This window comes from Mustela nivalis (genome assembly GCF_964662115.1).
Source record: "Mustela nivalis genome assembly, contig: HAP1_SCAFFOLD_2410, whole genome shotgun sequence".
In the NCBI taxonomy this organism is placed as follows: Eukaryota; Metazoa; Chordata; class Mammalia; order Carnivora; family Mustelidae; genus Mustela; species Mustela nivalis.
Genome location: NW_028134255.1, coordinates 29,381 through 57,193, shown reverse-complemented (window position 1 = coordinate 57,193; position 27,813 = coordinate 29,381). Strand labels below are relative to the sequence as shown.

Genomic DNA, 27,813 nt, shown 5'->3' with positions numbered 1-27,813 from the left:
ATGGCGGTAACCTCTGAACTGCTTCCCCCTTCCAACTTTACATGTTTTTGTGACCAGATTAGTATTACTGGAGCACCATCATGTTCTCATCATGACCCAACTTAAAGAGAAAGAAAGATGGCTCCTCTCTGTCTACAGAATGAAGTTCATAGCCGTTGGTGTTCCATCTGTCCCCACCCTCACCTTGCTTATGTTCTTTCCCATGTAGCAATTCTTTGCGTTCCCTGTGTTCTGTATGAACTGAACCACTCCCTGTATTTTCTTGGGTTTTAGTTTTTGTCTTCTGTTACTCTCTACACTTGGAATTCCCATTCTTCGTTCTTCAAGACCCAAAAGAAATTCCCTGCTCCCACACCCAGTATTTTTCCTTAAATACTGGAGGAGAAGAAAAAAAAAGAGGAAACTACAATTCCTTATCATTACCCCAAAGCCTATCCTATTCAACTTTGTATTATATTTATATATAATAAATTCTTCTACTTCACTTTAATAGCTTGAGTATAAGATATTTAATCTTTGTACCATTAATTCTATAATAATATTTAATGTGTTTCCTATTATAGAAACTCACAGATCTATGAGTATCTATAGATATCTATCGAATGACTGAAAGAATGGAAATTGAGTGTATGGCATTGAGAAAGCTGTGAAGCATTTGAGTTGACTCCTACAGTCAAACTGCCCTGCCCCTTATTAACTGTGTGACCTTGACCTGGGAAAATTGCTTAAAGCAATCTGTGCTTCAGATTTTTCATCACTAAAGTGGGATAAAGTTATGACCTGTCCCATAAGAGGTTTACATTCTTGTGCTGAACAGTCTTTACATGTAGTAAGTGCTGTATACTTTTTGTTCTTGGGGCGCCTGGGTGGCTCAGTTGGTTAGGCAGTGCCTTCAGCTCGGGTCATGATTCCAGGGTCTTGGGGTCGAGCCCCGCATCGGGCTCTCCGCTGCTTCTCTCTCCACTCTGCCTGCCACTCTGTTTATTTGTGCTCTGTTTCTCTCTCTCTGTCAAATAAATAAAATCTTTGGGAAAAAATTTTTTAAATAAGAAATAAATAAATAAATTTTGTGGGTTTTTTTAAAGATAAATTTCATTCTTACTAGTCCTGATGAAGCTAGAGTTCTAATGTGCTCTGACCAAGTTCTCCAATATCCCTGAGGATCCCTCTAATATCCTAAGGATATTAGGATTAGAGGATCCCTCTAATATCCTAAGCCCTTTCAGTTACAGCATTTTTAAATTATTAATGTGAATGTGTACTCAACTATTTTATGGAGGTGAATAGTTAGTAAGTAGTTGCTTGAAAGTATTAGCTCATTACTTTTATCCAGAAGAGAAAATGTTAATGTCAAATGAAATACTAAAGATTTCATAATGTATAAAATTTGCCATCTACCATTTTAGAGAATATGCATGCATTGTCTTCAGGCTATTGAAGTCCCATGGTTTTTATGTTTGAGGTTAAATTCTTATGTTCTTACTTTTGAACGTTTTGATCCATTATTTAATATAATTCAGTTCACGTAGGGTAATTTTACATCTAATTAACTCATTCATCGTTTCCCCACTTTTTAGGATTCAAATGAAAGTGTGGCTTGGGAAATGTACTTTTCCCCCCAGTTTTATTGAAAAAAATAATTGACCTATGTCCCTGTATAAGTTTAAAATGTACAGCATGATGGTTTGATTTGCATACATTGTGAAATTATTACCACATAGGTTTAGCTAGCCTCTATCTTCTCAGATACAGTAAAGAAAAAATATTTTTTTCCTTGTGATAAGAACCCTAACAGTTTTTCTATATATTCTTTGCAGTGTTAGCTATATTCCTTATGTTGTACAGTGTATCCCTAGTGCTTATTTGTCTTATGACTGGAAAAGTTTGGACTTTTTGACTCCCTTTCTCCCATTTTCCCTCACTTCCTCCCGCCTGTCTTTTGGTAACCACCGGTCTGATCTCCTTCTATGAATTTCATTTTTTAAGCTAGGAAAAAAAAAATGGTTTTGCTTTTTTTTTTTTTTTTTTTTTTAGATTACACACAAAAATGAGATCATACAGTATTTATCGTCTTATTTGCCTTATTTTACTTAGCATGATACCTTCAGGGTCCATACATACCATTGTAAATTGTAGGATTTCCTCTTTTTTATGGATGAATAATATTGGTGTGTGTATGTGTGTGTGTACCACGATTTCTTTATCCATTCTTTATCCATTCATCCATTAATGGACATTTAGGTTGTTTCCATATCTTGGCTATTGTAAATAATGCTGTTATGAACATGGGAGGCGTAGATGTCTTTCCAGATTTGTGTTTTCATTTCCTTTGGATATATTCCCAGAAGTAGAAATACTAGACCATATGGTGGCTCTATTTTAATTTTTGGATGGTCCTCCATACTTTTTTCCATAGTGACTGCACCAATTTATAGTCCTACCAACAGTGCCCACAGGTTTCCTTTTCTCCACATCCGTTCCAACATTTGTTACATCTTGTTTTGATGATGGCCATTCTAACAGGAATAAGGTGCTATTTTTGTGGATTTAATTTGCATTTCCCTAATGACTTCCAATAAGCATCTTTTCATGTACCTGTTGGCCTTTCATATATCTTCTTTGGAGAAATATCTGTGCAGGTCCTTTGTTCATTTTTTAATTGTGTGGAGTTTTGTTGGGTTTTTTTTTTTTGCTTTTGGTTTGTATGAATTCTTTATATATTTTGCATATTAACCTCTTAACAGATGTATAGTTTGAAAATATTTCTTCATTCCATAGATTTTCTTTTAAGTTTGTTGATGGTTTCTTTTGCTTAGCAGATGCTTTTTAGTGTGATTAGTTCTACTTATTTATATTTTATTTTGTTGCTTTTGCTTTAGGTATCCTGTTCAAAAAAATCATTACCAAGATACCCAGGTCAAGGAGCTTTTATTCCTGTGTTTTCTTCTAAGATTTTCATGGTTTCAGGTCTTCTATTTAAGTCTTTAATCCATCTTGAGTTATATTTTGTGAGGGGCATAGGATATATGACAATGATAGATATCATTGTCTTATATGTGAATATCTAATTATCCAGCAACATTTATTAAAGAGGTTTTCTTTTTTACATTGAGTATCCTGGCTCCCTAGTTAAATATTAATTGACTGTATGTACTTGGTTTCTCAAATTTCTGGGTTCTCAAATCTGTTCAATTTGTCTTTGTGTTTTTATGTCAGTACCTTACTATTTTTTTGTTGTTGTTGTTGTTAGTACTGTACTATTTTTGATGACTATATTTCTACAGCTCTATAGTAGATCTTGAAATCAGAAAGTGTGATGGCCCCTGCTTTTATTTCTCAGGATGGCTTTGGCTTTTTAGGGTCTTCTATGGTTCTGTATAAATTTCAGGAGTGTTTTTTTCTACTTTTGTAAAGAAGAAATACCATTGGAATTTGATAGGGTCTTCCAGTCCATGAACATAGGATAGCTTTCCATTTATATATGTTCGATTTTTTTTTATCTATCTGTGTCTTAGAGTTTTCAGAGTAGAGATCTTTCACCTCCTTAGTAAAATTTATGCCCAAGTATTTTATTGTTTCTAATACTATGTTAATGCATTTTATTTCTTTTTTAGAAAATTCATTGTTAGTGTACAGAAATGCCACTAGTTTTGAGGTTAATTTTGTATCCTGTAACTACTGAACTCATTGATTAGATCTAATAGTTCTTTTGGTTGAGTCTTCAGGATTTTCCTTATGTAAAACCATATTCTCTACAGATACCATTTTACTTCTTTGCAGTTCCAATACCTTTTATTTCTTTTTCTTACCTAGTTTGTTTAGCTAGGACATTTATTGTTATCTTGAATAGGAATGTTGAGGGTGGGCACTCTTGTGTTACACCTGATCTTCAAGAAAAATCTTTAACCTTTTACCATTGAATCTGATGTTAGCTGTGGGCTGGTTTATTATGCTGAGATAAGTATATTCCTTCTTCCTTCTGGAAATGCATTTTTAAGACTCTTAGAATTATTCTACAAGGGGCATAGCAGAACTGATATTTGTGTCAGGTTTTTTTATACATATAATCTGGAAGATTAGATCGATATAAGGGAATTTTTTAAAAATGCTTTGCATCTAGCAGACATAATGTTACTTTAATCATACATAACATCAAATATGCAATGTGTTTCTCTTGAAACACATTGGGAATAACTTCATCTTATTACATTCTTTTTATTGTATGAAATCACAAGAAGTTTATTACTGTGTTGTTGCCTCATCTCTGTGATCAAGAAAAAGGGAGAAATGAGGTTTTTGTTTTATGAGGAAATTGACTCATACAAGGTGGATCAGCTTGGAGGGGATGTTAGGGTCCAAGAGCCTTATAATTATTCTTTATATTTGCATTAAAAGGGAGAAATGGGGTTTTTGTTTTATGAGGAAGATTGACTCATACAAGGTGGATCAGCTTGGAGGGGATGTTAGGGTCCAAGAGCCTTATAATTATTCTTTATATTTGCATTAAAATTGAGACCAGTTATGTGAATTCCACCATTCGAGATGGATTTGTTTTACTCCTTTTGATAGGGTAGGCTGAGCTGGCAGGGGACCTACATTGCAGGTTGAAGTAGAGGTCATAAATGTCTGAAGTTCAACGATAAGAGGAAACTGTGAAAGATAGGTCAGCAGATGATACCTGTTTTATTATTGAATGATTGGTTAAGTAATCTCAGATTTGGAGATTAATCGAGACAGTGAGGGTAGGGTAAGAAGAGTGTCCCAGGCAGAAGGAACACAAGCAAAATGCATGACTGGGAAAATGTAACATCTTCAGTAAACATTGAACAACAAATCTGTACAGATAATGGAATTATCCAAGAGATTGGAAAGAGAATGGAATGAAATTTGGGAGGACCAGAATACTAAAGGTGTTTGGGTATCATTCTCTTTATTCATGTTCATTTATTCATTTAATTCCTCATCACCTTTCTTTTTCCTTACCTCCCTCCCTCCTCTGAGATTGTAGACTGACCAAGGATAGTGAGAACAATATGTAGAAATAGGGAGTCATGATGAGGAGTGGATGATTAAAAAAAAAAACAAAAAAATAAAAACAGGTTAACTTTTAATGTGAGGGCTTTGTGGGTGCCTGAAAGGAAAGGCCTTGCCTTCAGTTGGAGAGCTGGAACTCAGGAGAAAGGCCACTGGTAGGTACTGATTTAAAACATTGTTTTGAGAAATAACTGGAGATACTCTGCCAAGGACCTGTGTGTGTTTGTAATATGGGGATGGGAAGGCAGCATAGAAAACAGAGCAGAAATAATCAGTAGGGTAGAGTTAGGCTCGATTTTTATGATAAATTGTGGTTCAAGTAATAATAGAGAATTAACTTATTGGTGAAGTAGATTAATTTAACACTTAAAGCGTTTGATCAGTGGTTTTAGGTTCTGTTGCTAAATTCATACATATTTGCTACTCTCAAACTCTTGGCTACTAGAAATATATGTTAAGTGTTGGTTGAAGTCTTCTTTTGGAATCAGTATTAGGTTTGTGCCAGTTACTTCTTATGATGTATTATTTGTAAATGACCAGATTTATAGATAATATAAATACAGTAGACCAGCATATGAACTAATCTCAGGGAAAACACTATTTATAAACAAATCCTAGTCTAGTTGCCTTTTTTCATACTAAAGAATAAAGATGAGTATTACAAGAAAATGACAGAATATAATTTGTTTGAAAAGAAATATACCATAATTGGAGTGTGAAGTCAGAGGAAAAACTAATTTCTTCAGTGGGAAAAAGAAGAACTTAATTGAGTGAGGTCGGCACGTATGAAGGCGTCATAATGGAAAAATAGCTATTAATTCCTTTTTTCAGTGATTGACAATGTTAATACAGTTATTCTGGTTCTAGAAAATAGATTAACGAGAGAGGGTAATGATGCTAAACAGTGCTGTGAAAAGTGCTTTTTATAAATTATCTTTTTTTTTTTAAAGATAAGAGCAAATTTAATGATTCAAGTATTTGATATTTGTAGTTTTTAAAGCATTGGAAAAATATCACTAGTTATAAAATTGGAGGTGTTGGGTGCAACGTGGTAAACTTATCTTTATGCTGTTTAAAATTTTCATAACTGTAAGAGAGTTGAATACCACATAGGCTTTGAGTCCACCTGAACCCTTCTGTAGAGGGATTTGCTCATCCCTGTGGCCTCTTGGAGCTTGTTTCCAGTGATGTGAGGGGGATATGGGGGATGTGGCAAGGAAAGTCTAGGGTTGGAGATTTGCAAGTCCAGACCCAAAGGCTGCTGCATCAGGTCAGCATTTTCTCTATTCCTCCAAGTCCATTTTTTTTAGTACTTCCCTCTTTGCAAAGCCATCATGATGCAATCAATCAGGGAAACCTATCTCTTCCATCACTGAATTCTTACAGCACCTGATCAGTAGCTTTCTTGTGGCAATTCCATCCTGTTCTGTGTACTATTTTCAGTTATTTTTGAAATAAAGTATAAGCTCTTAGAAGGCTCTTACTTTTACAGCTACTGAAGAGCCTTTAGAGTGGTTGCTGTATGGTCAGTGTAAGAAAGGGTGAATAGTAAAATAACCAGACCATTGCCAACACTGTTGAGAGCCTTTGTCTTAGTGTCCCTTTACAAATATTTAACAAATTGCTGTATGGAGTAAGGTCAATGATGTGTAGGTCTGAGGTGACCATCTTCCATGGTTTATGTTTTAAAAAGAAACATAGCCTCTTCTAGAAGAAATGGATAGAGGCTTCTGGAAAGATTTCCCCATGGTGTGGTTCTTCTTGAGTTAGGGAGTTGCCACCCTTTTGAGCTATGAAACTCAAACCATTCCCCAAGGGAAAAAATGCATAACTCCACAAAATTTTGCTCACAACTTGAGTGGTTCAGATTCCCAAAGGTCCAGGTTAAGAGCTCCATAGCATAGAAAATTTTAAATGTGGAAACCACAAGCCCCATGTAAAGAACAGGAGGAAAAAGTGTTTCTGTATTAAAAATTTGTCAAAGTAGTGGAATATTTTCATCATTGAAGTCACTGATTTTTAATATGACAATTAATGATTTTTGAAGTGGTTACTGAAATTGATAATTTTCCAACTGATAATTAAAAATGCTTTGTATAGTAGATACTAGAGGCATTGAGATACTAGAGAATAAAGATACATTTGGACATCTGTTATGGCCCTGACCATTGACTCTTTTTAAAAGACATGAAAAATATCCTGTGACGGGATTTTGAATGTGGAAACTGTACTTCCTATGTAATGAAGAGGAGGAAAATAAAAGTACATTTCTTATTTTAAATATTTGTCAGTCGGGAAAAATATCTTGATAATTGAAGTCATAATTGCTTCTGAAGTGGTAATTGAAATTGATAATTTTTAATTGATAATTGAAAATGCTCTGTGCAATGGATACTAGGGGGCATTGCAGAGAATAAAAATACATTTGGGCATCTGTTATGGTCAGGGTTGAATAATCCTCTTTAAAAGACCTGGAAAATGCTCTGTGCCAGGAAAGGACATCTGTGAAGTAAGTAATCTATTGTCACAATGTGTTGAAATCAAGAATTTAAAGAAAATGAAGTTGTCCCCATAGAGTGAGGCTTGTGTCTGGGCCCTACCATGGACTCCAGTGTCCGTGTATCTCCATTTTCTTTATCTCCTACCCCAAATGAGACATTAGCAACAGATGTGTTACCCAGCATTTAAAAATCTGATGTCCCACATCTGTGAACCATCTTCCAGACTTTACTTACTTATTTTGAGGAGGGAGAGGTGGAGGAAGTGGTGTGAAAACCCAAGTCTCTGGAGGGTTCAGAAAAGAAATAAGCATTACTTGTACCATAACCATATGTACAACTCCTCTGGTGAAAGGAGGTCTACTTGAAGTGGCCAGGAAGAGCCTCCACTCCAGCCTCCCAAAAGACTAGAGTCTTGGCCAAGAAATCAGAGTACCTGAATTCTGGTCTGCTTAACATGATCTAGATTTCACTCTCCATGACTCGAGATTGGATTGGATGTGGGCTGTGAGGGAAAAGGCCAAAGATGACACCTAGGTTTTGGGCTCGAGCAGCTGGATGAATAGATTGCTGTTAATGACATAGCATAATTCATTGAAGGAATGATTGGTATGGGGATCTGGAAGACAGGATTGCATTTGGGGCTTGTTTGTCCTCATGCAAACTGAAATGGTAAATAAGCAGTTGGAAGCATAAGTCAAACTCTTCCGAAGGGTTGGAGCTATAGATACATGGTATTTATGACCATGTGATTTTAGGAGAGCACCCAGGTGATGAACCTGTGGATTAAGAAGTCCGACAACCCCATCCAATATTTACAAATGTTAACCTCTCATGGGAACACATCTCCAGTTTCAAAATGGAAATTAAAGGAAAATTCATTTGCCTTATTAGAATTTATTTTTAAACATTTTTTAAAAAAGAATTTATTTATTTATTTGACAGGAATCACAAGTAGGCAGAGAGGCAGGCAGAGAGAGAGGGGGAGAGGAAGAAGCAGGCTTCCTGCTGAGCAGAGAGCCCAATGTGGGGCTCAATCCCTGGACCCTGGGATCATGACCCGAGGCCAAGGCAGAGGCTTAACCCACTGAGCCAGCCAGGTGCCCCTGATTTTAAACATTTTGAAGAGCAGTGCATTATTAAAATTAACCAATAGGGGGCTGGATGGAGGTGGGTGTGGTTATAGAAGAGCAATATATGGTGTTAAAACTCCTCAGTGTTTTGGGGCACCAGGGTGGCTTAGTCGGTTGGGGATCTTGGTTTAGGCTTAAGTCATGGTCCCAGGGCCCCATGTCAGGCTCTGTGCTCAGCAAGGAAGTCTGACTGAGTCCCTCCCCCACTCACACATGCTCACGTGCATGCGCATCTTCGCTCTCTCTCAAATCTTAAAAAATATTCCAGTGTTTGGGGGCACCTGGGTGGCTCAGTGGGTTAAGCCTCTGCCTTCAGCTCGGGTCATGATCCCGGGGTCCTGGGATCGAGCCCTGTGTCGGGCTCTCTGCTCAGCAGGGAGCCTGCTTCCTTCCTCTCTCTCTCTGCCTGCCTCTCTGCCTGCTTGTGATCTCTATCTGTCAAATAAATAAATAAAAATCTTAAAAAAAAAAAAAATTCAGTGTTTTGACTGTAGTGGTGAATATATGAATTGAATTTGCATAAATAACTAATACAAATGAATAAGCATAAAACTGAGAAACTCTGGATAAGATGGATGATTATATCAAAGTCAGGATCCTGGTTGTGATACAATTATAGTTTTATAAGATGCTGCCATCCGAGACACTAGGCAGTTGTAATGGGTGTATCTGTTTTTTTAAAACTGCACGTGAAACTAATTTCAATTGAGAAGTCAACTCTTAAGAAATCAATTATATAAGCTTTCCATTAATTTAAAAACAAAGGTAATAAACACTCAAGAAAACAAGGGGTGCCTGAGTGAGATAATTGGTTAAGCACCATTCTTGGTTTCAACTTAGGTCATGACCTCAGTGTCATGACATTGAGCCACAGATGCAGCTCTGCTCAGCAGAGTCTGCATGAGATTCTCTCTCTCTCTTCTTCTCCCCCTCCTGCTTGTGAATGCAACTTTCTCTCTCAAATAATAAATCTCTAAACCAAACCAAAAAAGTAAAAATGGGACATTAACATTCTTACAAGTAAAAAAAAAAAAAAAAAAGTTAACCAACTGATTTACCTCCTTCAAGTTTATCTAGTGTTACAGTACACAAGGATAAAAAAAAAATTATTGTCTTTACTGTATTAGCTTTTCCTTTTTTTTTTTGACATGTTTGAAAGTATGCAATTCTAGTTTCACAAAGTCATACCAGTAGTCAGCAAACTGAGTAAGTTTTCAATCTCTGAAAATTTAATTTTTTTTTTTGAAAATTTAATTTTATTGAGAGAAGGCTACTCAGAGGTCATTTGGTGCAGCAAAGCTCTGCTTTTCTCGGCCTGCATTTTTTCAGACAAATGCAGTTAGGGTATGTATATTTTTTTAGAAGTAGTAGGAAATGTCTCTTACAAAGAAAATGCTTAAAAACCCAGCAGTGAGTCAAATAACTTCACTTAATATTAAGAGCTGTTAATATGAAGATATACCTATTTGAAGATGCTAAATAGTGTTTTGTGAATTTGAACTCTGACCTGTTTTAAGATGTTAAATACTAGTTCTTACTGGAATTAGAACTCCTTAAATGCACATGCATGCACATAACCACTTTAATTTTTCTGTGGAAAGATATTTGTCAGCATTTAAGCAAAGATGAGATCATATTCCTTATTATTTTAGTGTATTTGAAGTATTGTAATTACAGGTTGCTAAACATAATTTTTGCTTTTAGGACTTTGATTTCAGTTACCTGGAACAAATATGCCACACATTCTTTAACACTTTTGTTAGTTTTTAATGGAAATCATTTTGACTTTGAACACAGTGAAGAGAAACTTTGTTTCTTTTACTTTGCATCCTATTAATTAAATTGTGTTTGTTCTTGAGATGACATAAAAAATTATTTACTAGTGATTTAGTTTAAGAAAATTTTGGGTAGGGGCACCTGGGTGGCTCAATCTGTTAAGCATCTGCCTTCGGCTCAGGTCATTATCCTAATGTCCTGGGGTTGAGCCCTACTTGGGGCTCCCTGCTCAGCAGGGAGTGTCCTGCTCAGTCTCCCTCTGCAGTGCCCCCCTCTCCAGCTCTCCCATGCACACTCTGGTGCTCTTTCTCAAATAAATCAATAAAACCTTTTTTAAAAATCTTGGCTTTTTTAAAATTTGTTTTTAAATGAATTTGATTTTTTTAATCAACCTGGAAATTTTTTTTTTTTTTTTTTTAGAAGAGAACCCCAGATCTGCTTTTCTAATGAATAAATATCAGACTTCCTGCATTCTTCTAACCTGTTGTTTGTGCTGGAGACAGAGTGATCTTTCCAAAATCCTATTTAAAATCTCTCAGTGAAATCCTGTTGTTGTGGGAACCAACTCTAGATGCCCTAATGTGGTTGTGAAGAGTAGTTTATGAAGTAGCTGACCTCTCTCCAGGCCCATCTCCCATGTACCTTCCGCTGCCCCCCCAATATCTATCATTTCTATCATCTCATCTCTAAAGTCCTGGTGTTTTTTAAAAAAATTTTTTTTAAAGATTTTATTTATTTATTTGACAGACAGAGATCACAAATAGGCAGAGAGGCAGGCAGAGAGAGAGGAGGAAGCAAGCTCCCTGGCTGAGCAGAGAGCCAGGTGGGGGGCTCAATCCCAGGACCCTGGGATCATGACCAGAGCTGGAGGCAGAGGCTTTAACCCACTCAGCCACCCAGGCGCCCCCGGGTGCTCTTTTACTAGAACACCTTTCCCCATTTCTTGACTATATATGTCCTGATCCTACTATCCTGTTGACCTGCATTGCCCCTACTCATTTTTTTCAGACTTTTTTTTTTTTTTTTTAAGCTGCTTTAAAGAATGCAATCTGGTCAATTTAAAGTTCTTCAGGAAATAGAAAAGTTAATCTGTATTCTCCTGGGTGTTTAATATTGTACTCAGTATTAATCCAGTCTCCAGGTGGACCTTTATTATAGCACCTGTATTATGTGGTCCAGGTTACTTTATGATGGAAGTAAGAAAGGAAAAGGAATTGAAGTCCAGAGAAACATTTGTAGCCCACCCAGTACATCCCACACAGTGCCTGGTTCATGGGACCTCCAGTTTAGCAGTTTTTATGGTGAGCTAGTAAAGGAAATTGATTATGAATTGTTGAAGAGAAGGGAATCATAAGGAAAAGTTCAAAGAAATTATACAAAAAAAGGATTATTTCACTGGATCAGTGAAAATAATTTTCCATGTAAACATCTTTAAAAATGTTGGTAGCAGGCTTCTACTTTCAATGAAATTTAGCAGAAGAGAATGGAACTCAAATATGGTGCCAATCTGTAAGAGAGTGGAAGGTCTCTTCATGAAGCTTTTGATACTAGAATGAGGAGAATATGAAGATTTAAATGGTAGGAAGTTCTATCAGTTAATCAAATAATACTTTAATCACTTAGCACGAACACACAAACTTGTTATGAAAATGAAGGGAATGTTTTCGAAAGGACAAAGAAGTAGAACATTATTCAGTATCTCACCACTCTGGAAATCTGAAAGAACAAAACAAGATATTTATCTATCTGGAACTACTCAGGGCTGACCTTCACAAGGACAGAGGGATGGACTGAAAAAGCTTCCAGACAATTTACTGTAATTTCAAGGAAATAAGGACTTCCTGGTTTTAGAGTTGTTGTGGAGAGGCTGGACCAGGAATTATTATAATTAGATTTTTGATAAACTGAGCTATTACCATGAGCAGTTTAACAACGTTTTTTTGGTGAGCAAAACCAAAATGAAAAGTGCCCAAGAAATTTAATTGGACTGCCAATCTAATTAAGTATCATTCTGTATTCTCAATAAGTAACTGAGGGAATTTATTAAAAACAATTGAGTCCTTAAATCTTTGCTTTAATCTGTAAGTCACTGTCATTTAGTAATCACTTATGTGTAATTTCTGTTTTTAAAGCTGGATAATGCAGATGAACAAGCAGCCCAGATCAGGAGGGAACTTGATGGTCGTTTACAGCTGGCAGAGAAAATGGCAAAGGTAAATTATTAACTTTGACATCCTGTACATTTCTTTTTACTCCTTTTTCTGTGAGCTGAAAAAGTTCTGTATAGATAGTATAATTCTATCATTTTCTTCTCTGTGTGCATGCTCCTTAAGCCCAAATATCAGAGTGCATATTATCTAAATGGAGCGTATTTTCTATTTTACACATCCTTTCTTACACATAGAATATGTTTAAACTCAATAACGTTTATAGATTATTCTGAAAGCGATGCCTGAATTTCTCTAATGACCAGATTTAAAAGAATTTTAATATTGTGCTAAATATAACCTAATCAGGGAGTAAAATTTTGTCTCTGCAAAATCACGTATTCCAAGCTATCTAACATGGTGCTTGGCATATAGTGGGGTCAACTAATATTTGAATGGATGAAAAATCTAACTGAAGTTTCTAGTAAAAGACTTTCACAGGTAGTGTGTCCAGTATACTTTATTTGTACAGTCACATGTTTCTATGTAACAGGAATAAATTTCAAACATACTCTCCTTTTTTTCCATGTTATTTTATTTCTTTTTAGTGTTCCAGCATTCATTGTTTATGCACCACACCCAGTACTCTATGCAATACGTGCCTTCCGTGATACCCACCACCAGGCTCACCCGACCCCCCCCACTCTCCTCCCCTTCCAAACCCTCAGTTTGCTTCTCAGAGTCCCAGTCTCTCATGGTTCACCTCCCCCTCCAGTTTTCCCCAACTCACTTCTTTCCATCTCCCAATGTCCTCCGTGTTATTCCTTATGTTCCACAAGTAAGTAAAACCATATAATTGACTCTGCTTGACTTTTTTCACTCAGCGTAATCTCCCCCATTCCCATCCATGTTGATACAAAAGTTGGGTATTCATTCTTTCTGATGGAAGCATAATACTTCATTGTATATATGGACCGTATCTTCTTTATCCATTCATTCATTGAAGGACACCTTGGTTCTTTCCATAGTTTGGCAACTATGGCCATTGCTGCTATGAACATTGGGGTACAGATGGCCCTTCTTTTCACTACATCTGTGTCTTTGGGGTAAATACCCCAAAGTAGTGCAATTGTAGGGTCATACGGAAGCTCTATTTTTAACTTCTTAAGGAATCTTCACACTATTTTCCAAAGTGGCTGCACCAACTTGCATTCCCACTGATAGTGTAAGAGGGTTCCCTTTTCTCCCCATCCTCTCCAACACATGTTGTTTACTGTCTTGTTGATTTTTGCCATCCTGCCTGGTGTAAGGTGGTATCTCAGTGTGATTTTGATTTGTATCTCCCTGATGGCTAATGATGATGAACATTTTTTCATGTGTCTGTTAGCCATTTGTATGTCTTTGGAGAATTGTCTGTTCATGTCTTCTGCCCATTTTTTGACATAATTATATGTTTTCTTTGTGTTGAGTTTGAGGAGTTCTTTATAGATCTTGGATATCAGCCCTTTGCCTGTAGTGTCATTTGCAAATATCTCCTCCCATTCCATGGGTTGCCTCTTTGTTTTGTTGACTGTTTCCTTTGCTGTGCAGAAGTTTTTGATCTTGATGAAGTCCCAAAAGTTCATTTTCACTTTTGTTTCCTTTGCCTTTGGAGACATGTCTTGAAAGAAGTTGCTGTGGCCATTGTTGAAGTGATTATGCCTATGTTCTCCTCTAGGATTTTGATAGATTCCTGCCTCACTTTGAGGTCTTTTATCCATTTTGAGTTTATCTTTGTGTATGGTATAAGAGAATGGTCAATTTCATTCTTCTACATGTACCTGTCCAATTATCCCAGCACCATTTATTGAAGAGACTGTCTTTTTTCCACTGTATATTTTTTCCTACTCTGTTAAAGATTATTTAACCATATTGTTGAGGGCCCATATCTGGGCTCTCTACTCTATTCCACTGGTCTGTCTGTTTTTGTGCCAGTACTATGCTGTCTTGGTGATCATAGCTTTATATTAAAGCTTGAAATCAGGCAATGATACTCCCAGTTTTTTTCTTTTTCAACATTTCCTTAGTGTGGGGTCCCTTCTGGTTCCATACAAATTTTAGGATTGTTTGTTCAGCTCCTTGAAAAATGCCAGTGGAATTTTGACTGGGATGGCATTGAAAGTATAGATGGCTTTAGGCAGTATAGACATTATAACAATTCAAACTTATTCTTCTTAATGCTTAAGATTTCTTAGAGTACATGGAACTTTATTATTTTCATCATTCTTTAGTAAATTGATGCATTGATTTAATAGTGGTAAAAGAAAATTATCTTTCCCAATAGACTTGAGGTTATAGTGCTGTTAATCTGAGATATGTTTTCCTTTTTTTTTCCCTTCTGCTAATCAAAACTTTGAATATTTGGACTCTTCCTTTACTTCCCTCCATCTTTCTGAAGAATCCTCCCTTTTGAGGGAAATTTCTTCATTTCTTTTTAGGTATAATGTGTATAGTGAAGTATACAGATACTTAGTTTACAGCTCAGTGAATGTATGTGTACATTGTCCTTGTTAACCATCTCCCAAATCAAGGTATTGAACTTTCCAGCCATTGAGAAGAACATACGTCCCATGCTGATTTTAACAATTGAAATATTTTTGGTTTTGCAAGGAAAAATGTGTTTATGAATAATGCGTAAGTTTTAAGAAGCTAATACTGTGTTATCTAGAAATATATTAAATTTTAAAAAGGGAAATTATTGAAAAACTGGAGATAAGCAGGAAAGTCGAGAAAATGAGAAATTAAGGTAGCAGAGATGATAGTAAGTTGTGAGAACTAAGGCAGAGATAGATGAAGAGGAATTTCCAGATGAATAAAGACCAACAGTGATATGAATTAGGGGCTAAAGAGTTATATTCACACATAGGACAGTGGTTCAGAGGACAACATGCCATGTTACTATCCTCTGGATATCTGGAGAGGCACTAAGAACTGTGGAGATTCAAGTATCGAATTTATAGTGGAAGTCAAGTAGGTTAAGGCTATTGGAAGCTTTAGAGAGAAAAACACTTTCCCCAGTATGAACTGGAGAACTGGCTGGAAAGACATTTGCTTTTCTTGAAGACCTGAGACTGGGAGAGCATCCAGAGAGAAGTTCCAGACCCTGTGGGGGCAGGTCTCTGGGTCTGTGATCCACATTTGTAGATTTTCTAGGTGTATATAGATATGGGTACTGAGTTTATGCACATTGTTTGAGTTGGATTTGTTTCTCTAAGATCCTGGCTGAAAATGTGCTGCTTTAGAATAAAGTTTAGATGAATTTCTGGAGGGTGATGAAACACGAGGGAGAGTCTTGGGTGTCTCAAGTTCATGCCTGGGAGGAGAGTGTGGGTTTATAACCTCCAGACTTGAGAGGGAAGGACCAGTGATGCACAGACAGAGACTTTGACCACACCCCAGTGGTTTCATCACAAACACTGATACGTTTAAAGAAGTGTGGAGAAGGGAGTGAAGCCAGTGGAATTGGAAGGGGAAAAAAGGCACCAAACATAAGATGGCTTTTGGTGAATATATTCACATAGGAGATAAAATATGTTTAATTGCTTTCTAACTCAGTTTCACCAATTGTAAGCCATCAGCATAAAATATTCATAAAGCTAATTATAATTTACTGATCTTGTTGCATTATATTCCTATAATAATCCTATGAACCCACAAGGACAGAGGACAGAATGAGTCTATTGTATAGACTAGGAGATTGAGATTTAGGGAAGATTACTGACTTCAAGATTACATAACAAATAACATGGTGGAGGCTGGCCTCGAAAACCTGGTCTTTGGACTTTGCTGTCTTGGGCCCCGCTGCCCCTTCAGTCTGATAAATCCAGAAGTGTGGCCCCTTAATAATTTGTAATCAGTAGCACTTCCTATCATACTTCATAGCTCAGTATAATAACAACAAAGCCCCAGGGCAGAAATCTTTTTCAAAGGATAAAAGTATTGACTTTAATGCTTTAGCCAAGGCATAATTATTAGGAAGTCATAGGAAAAATGTGGACTGGGCCAGAAAAACGTGTAGGCAAATCCGTGATTGCTGTTTCCTTAGATATAGAACATTAGGCAAGTTTATTTAACTTCTTGGAGCCTGAATTTTTCTATCTATAAATTCAATGAATAAATGTTTATTGAACACCTCCTAAAATAACCTGGCAATGTTGTAGGCACTTAGAATACATCCAGACAAGTGTGTAGTTGTCTTGGTTTAAAACCAGACAAAAATATTTCTGCCATGCCCTGGTAGAGCTTGCATTTGGTAGAGCCAATAATAAGAAAAGAATGTTCCATATAACTGAATTATGGAAGGTGATCATCTGCTATTTTGGAAAATAAAGACAAGAGGGAATCGGGAGCGCAGGAGGAACGGAGGGTGCTTAAAATTTTCAGTGAAGAAGTCAGGTTAGACCAGTTCTTTCTTGGCAGTACTGCTTTGTCAGTTACACCAAAAAAAAAACTTGGTATCATCCCTGACTCTCTTCTTTTTCTCGTGCCTCATGACGGATTTATTAGGAAATCCATTTGCATTTGTCTTCAGAGTATTTCTAGAGTCTGACAGCTGTCCCCATCTTCCACCTACCAGTCTGGTCAAGGCTTCATCTAGTGGAAGGTTAGGAGCACTTAAAAAGGGACTAAATTTGAATGGTGAGAATTTTTTCTTTATGGAGAAAATATTTTCTTTTTCTTTCTTTCTTTCTTCCTTTTTTTTAACATTTTCATGTATATAATGCTTTAGGACCACTAATGAGCGAATAAATTAGAATATTCAAACCATGGTTTATAAGAACAACTCACAGTTAAGCTAGAGGATAACCCTATTTCTGAGTCTGTTCTAATTTAAAAGATTAAATTTAACATGTATAGTTGCCTGAAGTACGGTTGATTTTTTGTTTCCAAGAAAGAGGCAACATAAGCGGGCTAAATAAAGTTGAAATACTATTAATAAACCTCAGAGCTTTAAAGCAGAGTTGTCTGTCCTTTCCCCCAGAGAGGAAGAAAACTGAGTAAAGTCTATTTCTTGAAAAGTTGGAAAGTGCCAATAAGACTATCAATTTTGGTGATTCCTGCCAGTCTCCTCCTTGAACAGTGATGGCGAGTGACATGTTTTTAACTAAAACTAAATAAGGATTGGACTCTTTATGTGCTAATGCTAAGTAAGCTTAAAATTTTGGAAAAAAAAAATTAGTGCGTCCAAACTTTCAAACATATTTTTTTTGCTTTGATAAAGTAAAAATTTTAAAAAGGCAAAATTATGACTCCTACAAATATAAACACACAATAAAGATTTCATTCAGTGCATGAAGAATGAGCAAACTAGTTACATGTTAAAACTAATCCAAAGAGCGTATCAAAATTAGGTGTTTTTAGAAAAGGTTAAAATAAGATTCCTGGATTAGATCTAAAAGTGGTCAGTTTCCAACAAGGTTTTAAACTATAACCATTGGATTATCTTATTCAGCAGACACACATTATTTGCATCTTTTCCAGACAAAATTCTGTAAGGTAACGTGTAACTTGACTGTTTGGGACCTTGAATCAATAAACAGTAAATTAAGTATATTTCCTCAGATGACCCTTGGATGCTCTTTGCCCCTGTAGGACATTGCAAGGACCTACCCCCTCACCTTTTTGCCTTATTTTTGAGTTTTGGATACTTTTCATAACAGCTTTTAAAGTCAGTACATACACTGGGTGTTATACACAGCATGTATGTTCAGTGAATCCTTGAACATTATGTCAAAAACTAAGGAAAATTATGCACTTGGGGGCGCCTCGGTGGCTCAGTTGGTTAAGCATCTGCCTTCAGCTCCTGTCCTGAGGATCAGCCCCACACTGGGCTCCCTGCTCCGTGGGAAGCCTGCTTTTCCCTCTGCCCTTCTCCCTGCTCATGCTTTTCTCTGTCTCGCAAATGAATTAAATCCTTTTAAAAAAGAAAAAAACACGAAAAACTAAAGATATACTGTATGTTGGCTGATTGAATTTAAATACAAAAATAAAGACAGTGCATAAATATAAAAATCTTTTTATAGCTTATTTTGCTTGGTTTTTTTTTTCTTCTTGCATGCTCTGAGAAACCATTTCAAAACATTGCTTTTTTTTTTTTCCCTCCCCCCGCCCCCCCAGAAAGGAAACCAACGTATTCTGTAACTGGTTAGGTGTTTTTTCTGAGGTTGCAAACTTTTTTAGAATGTTGCTTCAAACTCTAGAGGAATGTTAAAAGGATACTTAGGAGTCTTCCTTAAGAAACTTAATTATGAATGTGGATACTCAATTACTATGTGATAATAAATACGCAGTTTTAATATTGATTATATGTAAATTATGTTAAAAGAAATAGGTGCCTGTTATATTCGGGGAGAAGAAAACAGGTGGCCTGAGACTCTGGGACTGATTTGTGAAGTGGTACCAGATGTTGCTTTCCAGCCTATGAGCAAACAGGTGGAAGTGAGTTACAGGTTAGGTGCAGGTCGACGAGAGCACTTGGGATGTGTTCCTGTCATCCCAGAGACAGGGATTTCTTAGGTTACACTTCGAATGATGCCAAGGGAAACTAAGAGAAAGGTACTAATTTTCCTGGAGCATTAAGCAGCCATTTGCAAGGTGGCTGCTTTGGGCTTTCATTCCCAGCCAGTTTTGTACAAATAAGCTGACACGTGATATCCTACTTCATATCATAAAGCTATAAACTTTCTTTATTGAGAGGCCCAATGCCAAATTTCCAAAGATTAAGAAAGAACCAATAGTAGGAGAAAGCCTGCTTTTGCTGTTAGTAAGAATGTCATTGGTTATCATCTGCTTTAAGGGCAATTTGCCAATATCTGTCCGTATTTTTTTAAATCCCAGTATTTGGAATGTCCTTCTCATCGAGTTGAAAGAAACCAAAATCTGATTACAGAGATCCAAGGACCAAATGGCATTGCTCATATTGTTCAGAAAGAAAAATGAATCTTCTAGATTGATATAATATCAATCTTCTAGATTGATGTTATTCTTTTTCAGGTGTAGCTTTATTTATAAGTTGGCCTTTTGCTTTTAACATAAAAATTTCTAAACCTTTTTTTTTTAAAAGATTTTATTTATTTATTTGACAGAGATCACAAGTAGGCAGAGAGGCAGGTGGGGGTTGGGGGGGGGGAGGCAGGCTCCCTGCAGAGCAGAGAGCCTGATGCGGGGCTCCATCCCAGGATCCTGGGATCATGACCTGAGCTGAAGACAGAGGATTTAACCCACTGAGCTATCCAGGCATCCCCAAAATTTTTAAACCTTTTACTAAAAAACTGAATTTATGGTCATAAGGGATCTGGTTACATTTGTGTCATGTGAAAATTAATTCTAGAATTTTCAGCGTATTGCTATTATGTTTTTTAATTTGAATTCTTACTTATAAAAAGGATATCCTCTTGATATATATTTGTGATTAGAAAGATGTTTGTGATGTTTGTTTCCTAACAGGCAAACACATTCATATACTGGATTTTCCTTACCGACCCGTAAGGAATTCAAAGTTAACAGTGACTAATTAAGATTGATCTAGACGCTAAATTTTCTTCCATGTAGGTTTTTAGTTTTTCCTTAAGCAGGTACCTTATCAAAAATAGTTAATGTGAAAATGTTACTTATTTTGTTCCATAATGATTCTGAATAAAGGATGTAATGTACTCTTACACATAATTTGATGATTTTAAAGCCTGGAGACTGAAGAACTGGGCAGTTGCCTTTATATTGAATGTCATAGTTTCCAAGACAATCAGAGATATACATCGTATAATCTTCTATGATAAAATTGAAATAGTAACTTTTGTAACATTTTTTTAAATTATTTTCAAGGAGAGAAACTTCCCCAAATTTATAACAAAAGAAATGGAGACTATGTATATAGAAGAGTTGCGGTCTTCAGTGAATTTGCTAATGGCCAATTTGGAAAGTCTTCCAGTTTCAAAAGGTGGTCCGGAATTTAAATTACAAAAACTAAAACGTTCACAGAATTCTGCATTTCTGGACATAGGCGATGAGAATGAGATTCAGCTGTCAAAGTCAGATGTGGTGCTGTCATTCACCTTAGAGGTAAGTGATGTGATCCCCTGCTCACCTCTGGCAGCGTAAATGAAACTGCAGAATAATTTCTGCTCACCTTCATGGTAACGTCGTGAACTGAAAGCAGTGTGATATATTTTGAAGAAGTTACCTTATTCTTCATTTGCTAGACAATCTGGTTGTGAATGCAAACTAATACACATTGTTCTTTAAACATAATCCTAGTTTCAGGATTAAATAATAAAATAGTAAGTTTTGAGAAAATTTGTCTTTGTGCTAACTATCTTGGTGTAAGTTTATCAGTAAAAGCACATTTGGGTGGAAATAGTATTTAAACACATAACTGAATTCTCTGTAACTTGGAAATTGCTTGCAGGGTTTTGGTTTGCTTTGTTTTTAACCTACTTCACCCATGGTATTTTTCTAGAATCAAATCCCACCAGGCAGCTTTGAAATACAACATTGGGTGCATAGAGATGATAAGGAGAGAATTCTTCATTTCCAGGATGTCCAGTTTCATTATAGATACAGTACATAGTATAAAGAATAGGAACAAATGTCACACATTTAAAGTTGTGTTCTCTCAGACTGCTGAGTTTTATCCCTTTTATACAATGCACTAGAAACCAAATATGCAGACTCAGCACAGCCACCTGTTGTTTTGTTTTGGTTTTTTTTTATGATTACATTTCTTCTTTGCTCATCTGTGTGTTGGGGCTAATCCATGTTTATACATGGCACAAACACATATAGTTGCAATATCGAGCTTAAATTCAGAGCGGGCTCAAAAATGAAAGCTTGTTACTCCTTCCTTGCTTTGTTAAATTCTCTTTGCTGGTGCCCAGTACTACTACTGAAGTTTGTGGATTGACTGATGGAGTTTTAGGAGGCACCGTTTTAAATTTCTTTGTTGATAACTTCTGTCTTTTGGCTTGTTTAGTTTGCAACAGAAAAAGCAAGTGTGTGCTTTTTGTTCTTTATTCCACCTGTTCAACTCTAAGATAAATTCAGGCTTGAGGATAAGCCAACTGCCTCTCTCTCTTAACTTCTAGGCTAATGATTTTTTTTGTAGGTTAATAGATTAAATTTACTATCAGGTTAGAAATGGGTTTTCTTCTGACCTGAGACTGTTCAAGGATGACCTAATGATTTTGCCGTTACTCTGGGTTTCTTCCCAATCTCTTCAGTATCTTAGATATTTAATGGAAAACTACACAGTATCTTACATGTAGAAATCTGTTTTCCTACTGACCAAGGTGTAGAATGCCAAGGTGATTTTTTTTTTAAGTCTTTGTATGAAATAAAATCTGTTACAGTATAATTTGTAAAGCAAATTACTTTTGTAATGTATAAATCTACCAGCAGAACTGGAGACCATTCAAAACACCTTCTTTCTTCTCTATTGTTTAAAAGTTTTTAAACAAAATTATAAATAACTGGCTTTTATGAATTCTTTTCCCGATTGAAAATAAAATTACCTAATGAGTTAGCGTTGGTATGAAACTATGAATTGTTCAGTCCTTTATTGCCAGTGTATGGAACAATGCTGCTCAGTTAACAATAGAATGGTGTTAGGAAGAGAAAATGAGTTAAAACTTCATTTTGCATGGCCTGAGAAGCTTGCCTATTTGTAAAATTGTTTTTGATAGTCCTCTACTGCTATGTTTATGTAAGGCAGATGTTTTCCTTCCATAGCATAATAGAGATGTTTTCTGTGATGTACTTCCGGTATTATAAATAGGAGTTGTATGTTCAACAGCAAAATGAAGTGACATTTCGTGCAGACTACACAGTGCTTACCTGTGGACACCTGAGAGAACAGATGAGGTCCCCCTTTGTCCCCAGGGCCTTTGACCTCAGCCTAGCTAAACTCCATAATTATCCCTGGCCCATTATCTAAGCCCTGCTTCTCAACCTAAGAAAGTTCTGAAAGGCAAGCAGTTAATCCAATTTCAGGGTCTCACATTTAGTCAGTCAGGCTTAAAATTGGTCCAGTGGGAAAGGTTTTTTCTATGAACTCAAGTCTGAGTCTAGGGAGCAAGTGCAGATCTGAAAAACTGTTTAAATTTTATCACCTCTTTAAAATTGCTACCGACTGCTCGCTTCTCTCACCATACCCTGTTCTCTTAGCAAGCTGAATTTTTGCCACAGCTCTTACCACCTAACGCACCTAATTCAGTTTGTTTATTATTCATTATCTGACAGAGTCAACTAAATGGTAAGCTACGGGAAGTTAAAGTCTTGTTTTGTTTGCTGAAGTATCAAAAGGGCCTAAAACACTGCCTGGCACACAATTGACTTGATAAATACTGATTGAATTAGGGACTTTGATGGTATTAAGAAATAGCAGTGAAAAAAATAAAAAGGCAGAAGGTAGCCACAACAAGATGACTTTTAGGTCTTTCCATGGATGAAGGCTTCAGAGAGAATAACAAAACAAGAGCAAAGCTAACCTGCAAAACCACAAGCCAGTTATTGAATATGAATATTCGAGTAAGGGGAGGACGACAAAGGTTAATGTGTGAAGTTGAGTCCGCATGTCCGAAGAGGGATGGTGTCACTGGCATGAGTATGGCTGATTTTTCGTAGTTTTCATCGGTATTAGGTTGGCAAAGCAGGTGACCACTTCTTTATATGATAGTCCATGTCCCACATACAGCTCAGCTGTATTTTCTCAAACCTGCCCGTGACTCGGTGCCATGTAACTCTGGTCAATGCATCATTCAGAAGCATGGTACCAAGTTTTATATTTTGGACATGCCTCCCTTCTTTTTGCATCTAGAATAATTCTGCATATTTTATCTTTATTAATTCTGTCGCAGAGAGATTGGGGAAGAGAAGATGGAAATGAGACTGGTTTCATTTTCCATGTTCCCTTACCAGGTGTTGTGGGGAACTGGTCGGAACAGTTACCGGAAATAGGTCCTATAGGTTGATGGTCCACGGAATTCTTGGCTGTCTTTATCATTACAGATTGAGACCAACTATATATTTTTTTTAATTCCTTTTGGAAATCAAATCTGTAGAATTGTGTTATTTTATTTATATGTATGGATTCAGAACAGAAGTTACTTCTTTTGAAAGTGGCAGTTCTGCAGAAGTAAACATTCCCAGCACAGACGGGAGTATTAGTTTGCGGACTCGGAAACTGTTTCACAAGTTGTGTGTTTCAAGAGGTCCTGTTTGCAGTAGTTTGTAAGAGAGGTGACAGAATCAGTGGTAAGCAGGTACTTCCTTTCTTCTGTCTTGCACTTTGACTGCTGAACACACTATAGAAAAAGATACAAGGCAAGTAAGCATATTCCCACATATGAACTTAAAGATATCTACATTTATTATGTATACACAATTCTATTGCTTCCCGTATTTTAAGTGACCTTCCAAAAATTTTATTAAGTCATTTTGAGCATGTTGGTAAGTCCCTGTGGAATTGGCTTATGATTGATATGGTTATCCTGTCAGTCATTTGTCTCAGCTTCTGCTTAGTTTTATTTGTATAAGGATCTAATGACTTTCAAAATGACTAACAACGACTTTGATTTATTAAGAATGCATACCTCCTTTTGCTTACTTTCCATCAACAAGATGAAGTGCTTTGTTCTAACTTCTTTGAATGTCTTACAGAAGCTAGGAAAGGTGTTACTGCTCTCTATTAGCTCTTAGTCTGTTTTCTGTTATGCCCTTATTTTTATTCCTGCGTTGGTATACATTTCACTGTGATAAAATACCAAAAGTCTTGGTTGTGGAAGGAAAATGGTTCTGAATTTGACCTTTCTTTTTTAGTGATTAGTTTCCCATTATTTTCATGGGGAAGAAAATGGGCATTTGTATTTACAAATGTAACCCTTCTGTTGTGCTGAAGAGTGAACGGAAGGATAGTTTTTTTAAGATGGCTTCTTGCAGAACTTTTGCCTTGAGATTCATATCACAACTCAATGAAAAGTGGAATGATTTTAATAATGTATTAAATGATCAATACATGCTGTTTTTAGTAGGTATTTTTGTAGCTACGTGGCATGGATGCTGTTAATCTTGTTTGTACAAATACAACATGAGATTAGCAAAAACCTGTGCATATTATAAATATGCCATTGAATATATTTTATGAGTCTCAAGAGCTTGGGAAACTTCAGGATGCAAGATTGGACTGAAAAACAAAAAAAAAGCAAAAACATGAACATTAAAGCCCACTTGAAAAATATTTGTTTCCCTTTTTTCCAGGACTTATAAGTGCATAAAACAGTATCAGTCATTCCACCCATTCCCAGTGTGCTGCATTAAAGTCGCATATACCTTTAGTGGATGGAAAAGTCCTTTTTCCCTTGCCAAGTTAGTGTAAGATAGTCTTTGGGAGGTTGTATCTCCCATACTTCATAATAAGATATACATTTTTTATAATGAATATTCTTTTATAAATACTAATAGTATCTAAATAAGTGAACAGATAAAGTTCTGATGATGTTACATACTGATTACCACGAATTGGGTTGATGATGATGAACACCACTCATGAATAGGATTGCATTTTATGTGGAATTCAACTGGTACTGCTTTTAGCACATTCCCTGAATTTTCATGGGCAATTCCGCTTTACCTTATGCAGACTTAACAACATTTTTAAAGAATCTGAGTTTCTATCTCATTTAACTCAGTAAGGCTTATATTTAGAGATCTTAACCTTACTTTAATAAGCTGGCAGGAGATTTTTCTTCAATATCAGACTTCCTCAGAAAGTTACTTATTATACCTTCCATGGATACAGATGGTTCTAGCGAAGATAAAATACCATTGATGTTGCCGGATAATTTTATCAGTTGGTCATCCTAATTGTTGTCAATGCTGCTACTTCTGTGTCTTGTTAAAGACTGCTAATTTGATGTATCATTTAAAAAAATTTTTTTTCATCTTTAGATTGTCATAATGGAAGTGCAAGGTTTGAAGTCCGTTGCTCCCAATCGAATTGTTTACTGTACAATGGAAGTGGAAGGAGGAGAAAAACTGCAGACAGACCAGGCTGAAGCCTCAAGGCCACAGTAAGCCAGCTGAAAAAAAATTTTCTCCTTCCAAAGAAACATGGTTTATTCATTTGCAGCATTGTGTGGTTTTATACTCCACAAGGGTTATTGGTTAGCTTTGTTTCAACTGTGTTAGAATCATTGTGTGCCTTTCTAGATAAGGATGCTATAATTAGAACTATAACAGATTCCCTGTGTAGTACAAATAGAAAATCTAACCTGCAAATGAGAAGCTAGTTATTTGGGAAGTCAATGTTTGCAAGTCATTTAAAAAGAAAGCATGTGTTTTCATGTGTTATTTAAAAGGTAGTGCTTGATCCTATACTATAACCTAATAGCTTTTCCATTTCCATGTATTGCTGATGACCCTATGACACTGATGATGTTGAGGTGGATATAATTTTGCAGTGTCATAGAATACCTAGGGAATAGGCTTGAGTTAGAGAACCAATTACTGACAACCGCACAGTAATCAGAGAAGCTAAAGCTGTTCTTAGCTGGCAGTTTTAGGTTTCAAATTCTGCGAATGAGTTTAATTAAGTTTGGAAGATGTTCTCTTTAACTGATTGAAACTTGGGAAACATCACAGTGTCTGGTAGAAATAACCAAGGTAGCCTGAGGAATCTGAGTGAAAATTGCTTGGCTTTCATTTGTACACTGCCTTTATTTTTTTTTAATTAATTTTTTTTATTGTGTTATGCTGTGTTATGTCTTATATTAGTCACCATAAAATACATCATTAGTTTTTGATGCAGTGTTCCAAGATTCATTGTTTATGTAGGGCACATATTGCATGAAACACTAGGTGTTGTACACTGCCTTTAGAAAAGATATTTTTCCTTCCTCAGGACTTGGGATTTTTGTCTTATCACAGCATGATAATGTGGCCTGTTCATTCAGGAAGTGTCTAATCAGATCCTGGTTGGCAGTGGGTAGATAGAGGTGAACAAAAACTTTAATTTTCCTTAGGGCAGGCACAAGTTTAAGGTGGGGACAGAGATACGAGTGTAATAGGACAGATATGCACAGGGCATTATGAGATAGAGAAGAAGCAAGTAGCAATTTCTGACCGTGCCTAATAAAAAGTCCTACAGGTCTACCCCTAACCAGACTCTCATTACCTCTGGGACCTCCCCTAGCCCTTCGTCAGAAGGGCTTCCTATAATTCCTCAAACATATCTTTACACTTGTTTTTCCCTCTGCCTGCCTTCCATTTATATTTGTATGGCTGGATCCTTGGTATTAGACATTTCTCGAAAGTTAAGACCTACAAATGACTAATAAGTGACACATGAAAAAATGCTTCACATCACTCATCATCAGGGAAATAAAAATCAAAAGCACAATGGGTTACTACCCCGCACTGGTCAGAATGGCTAAAATTAACTCGGGAAGCAACAGATGTCAGTGCAGATGCACTAAAAGGGGAACCCTTTTTCACTGATGGTGGGAATGCAAGCCGGAGCAGCCACTCTGGAAAAGAGTAATGGAGGTTCCTCAAAAAGTTAAAAGTAGAGCTGCCCTATGACCCAGCAATTACACCACTAGGTATTTATCCAGAGGGTGCAAACATAGTGATTTGGAGAGGCATATGCACCCCAATGTTTGTAACAGCAATGTTCACAACTGCCAAAATAAGGAGAGAGCCCAGATGTCCATTGGCAGATGGATGGATAAAGATGATGTGTGTATGTATATACAATGGAATACTACTCAGCCACCAAAAGGAATGAAATCTTGCCATTTGCAATAATGTGGCTGGAACTAGAGTTTATTATGCCAAGTGAATTGAGTCAGAGAAAGAAAAATACCATATGATTTCACTCATGTGGAATTTAAGAAACAAAACACATGAACACAGGGGAAAGGAAGGAAAAATAAAAACAGAGGCAAACCATAAGTGATTCTTAATGATAGGGAACAAATTGAGGGTTGCTGGAGGGGACATGGGTGGGAGGGAGGAGGTAATTGGATGAAGGGCATTAAGGAGGGCACTTGATGATAATGAGCACTGGGTGTTACATGCAACTGATGAATCACTAAACTCTACCTTGAAATTAATAATACACTATGTTAACTAACTTGAATTTAAATTTTTTAAAAAGTCTTAAAAAAATCTTAAATCTTAACTTGAGTAGCTCAG

The 27,813-nt window shown here is 36.4% G+C and overlaps 1 protein-coding gene across 1 annotated transcript; it reads left to right on the top strand.

Moving 5' to 3' along the window:
- Positions 1 to 25,703, top strand: LOC309858433 (calcium-dependent secretion activator 2-like; the record flags this gene model as incomplete). The annotated part of the gene is made up of 4 exons (XM_082751131.1): positions 1 to 6; positions 12,574 to 12,654; positions 20,449 to 20,685; positions 25,567 to 25,703. 4 exons carry the CDS (start codon positions 1 to 3, stop codon positions 25,690 to 25,692), a joined length of 450 nt encoding a protein of 149 aa, XP_082607257.1. The 3' UTR covers positions 25,693 to 25,703.
- Between the last annotated feature and the right edge of the window lie 2,110 nt (positions 25,704 to 27,813).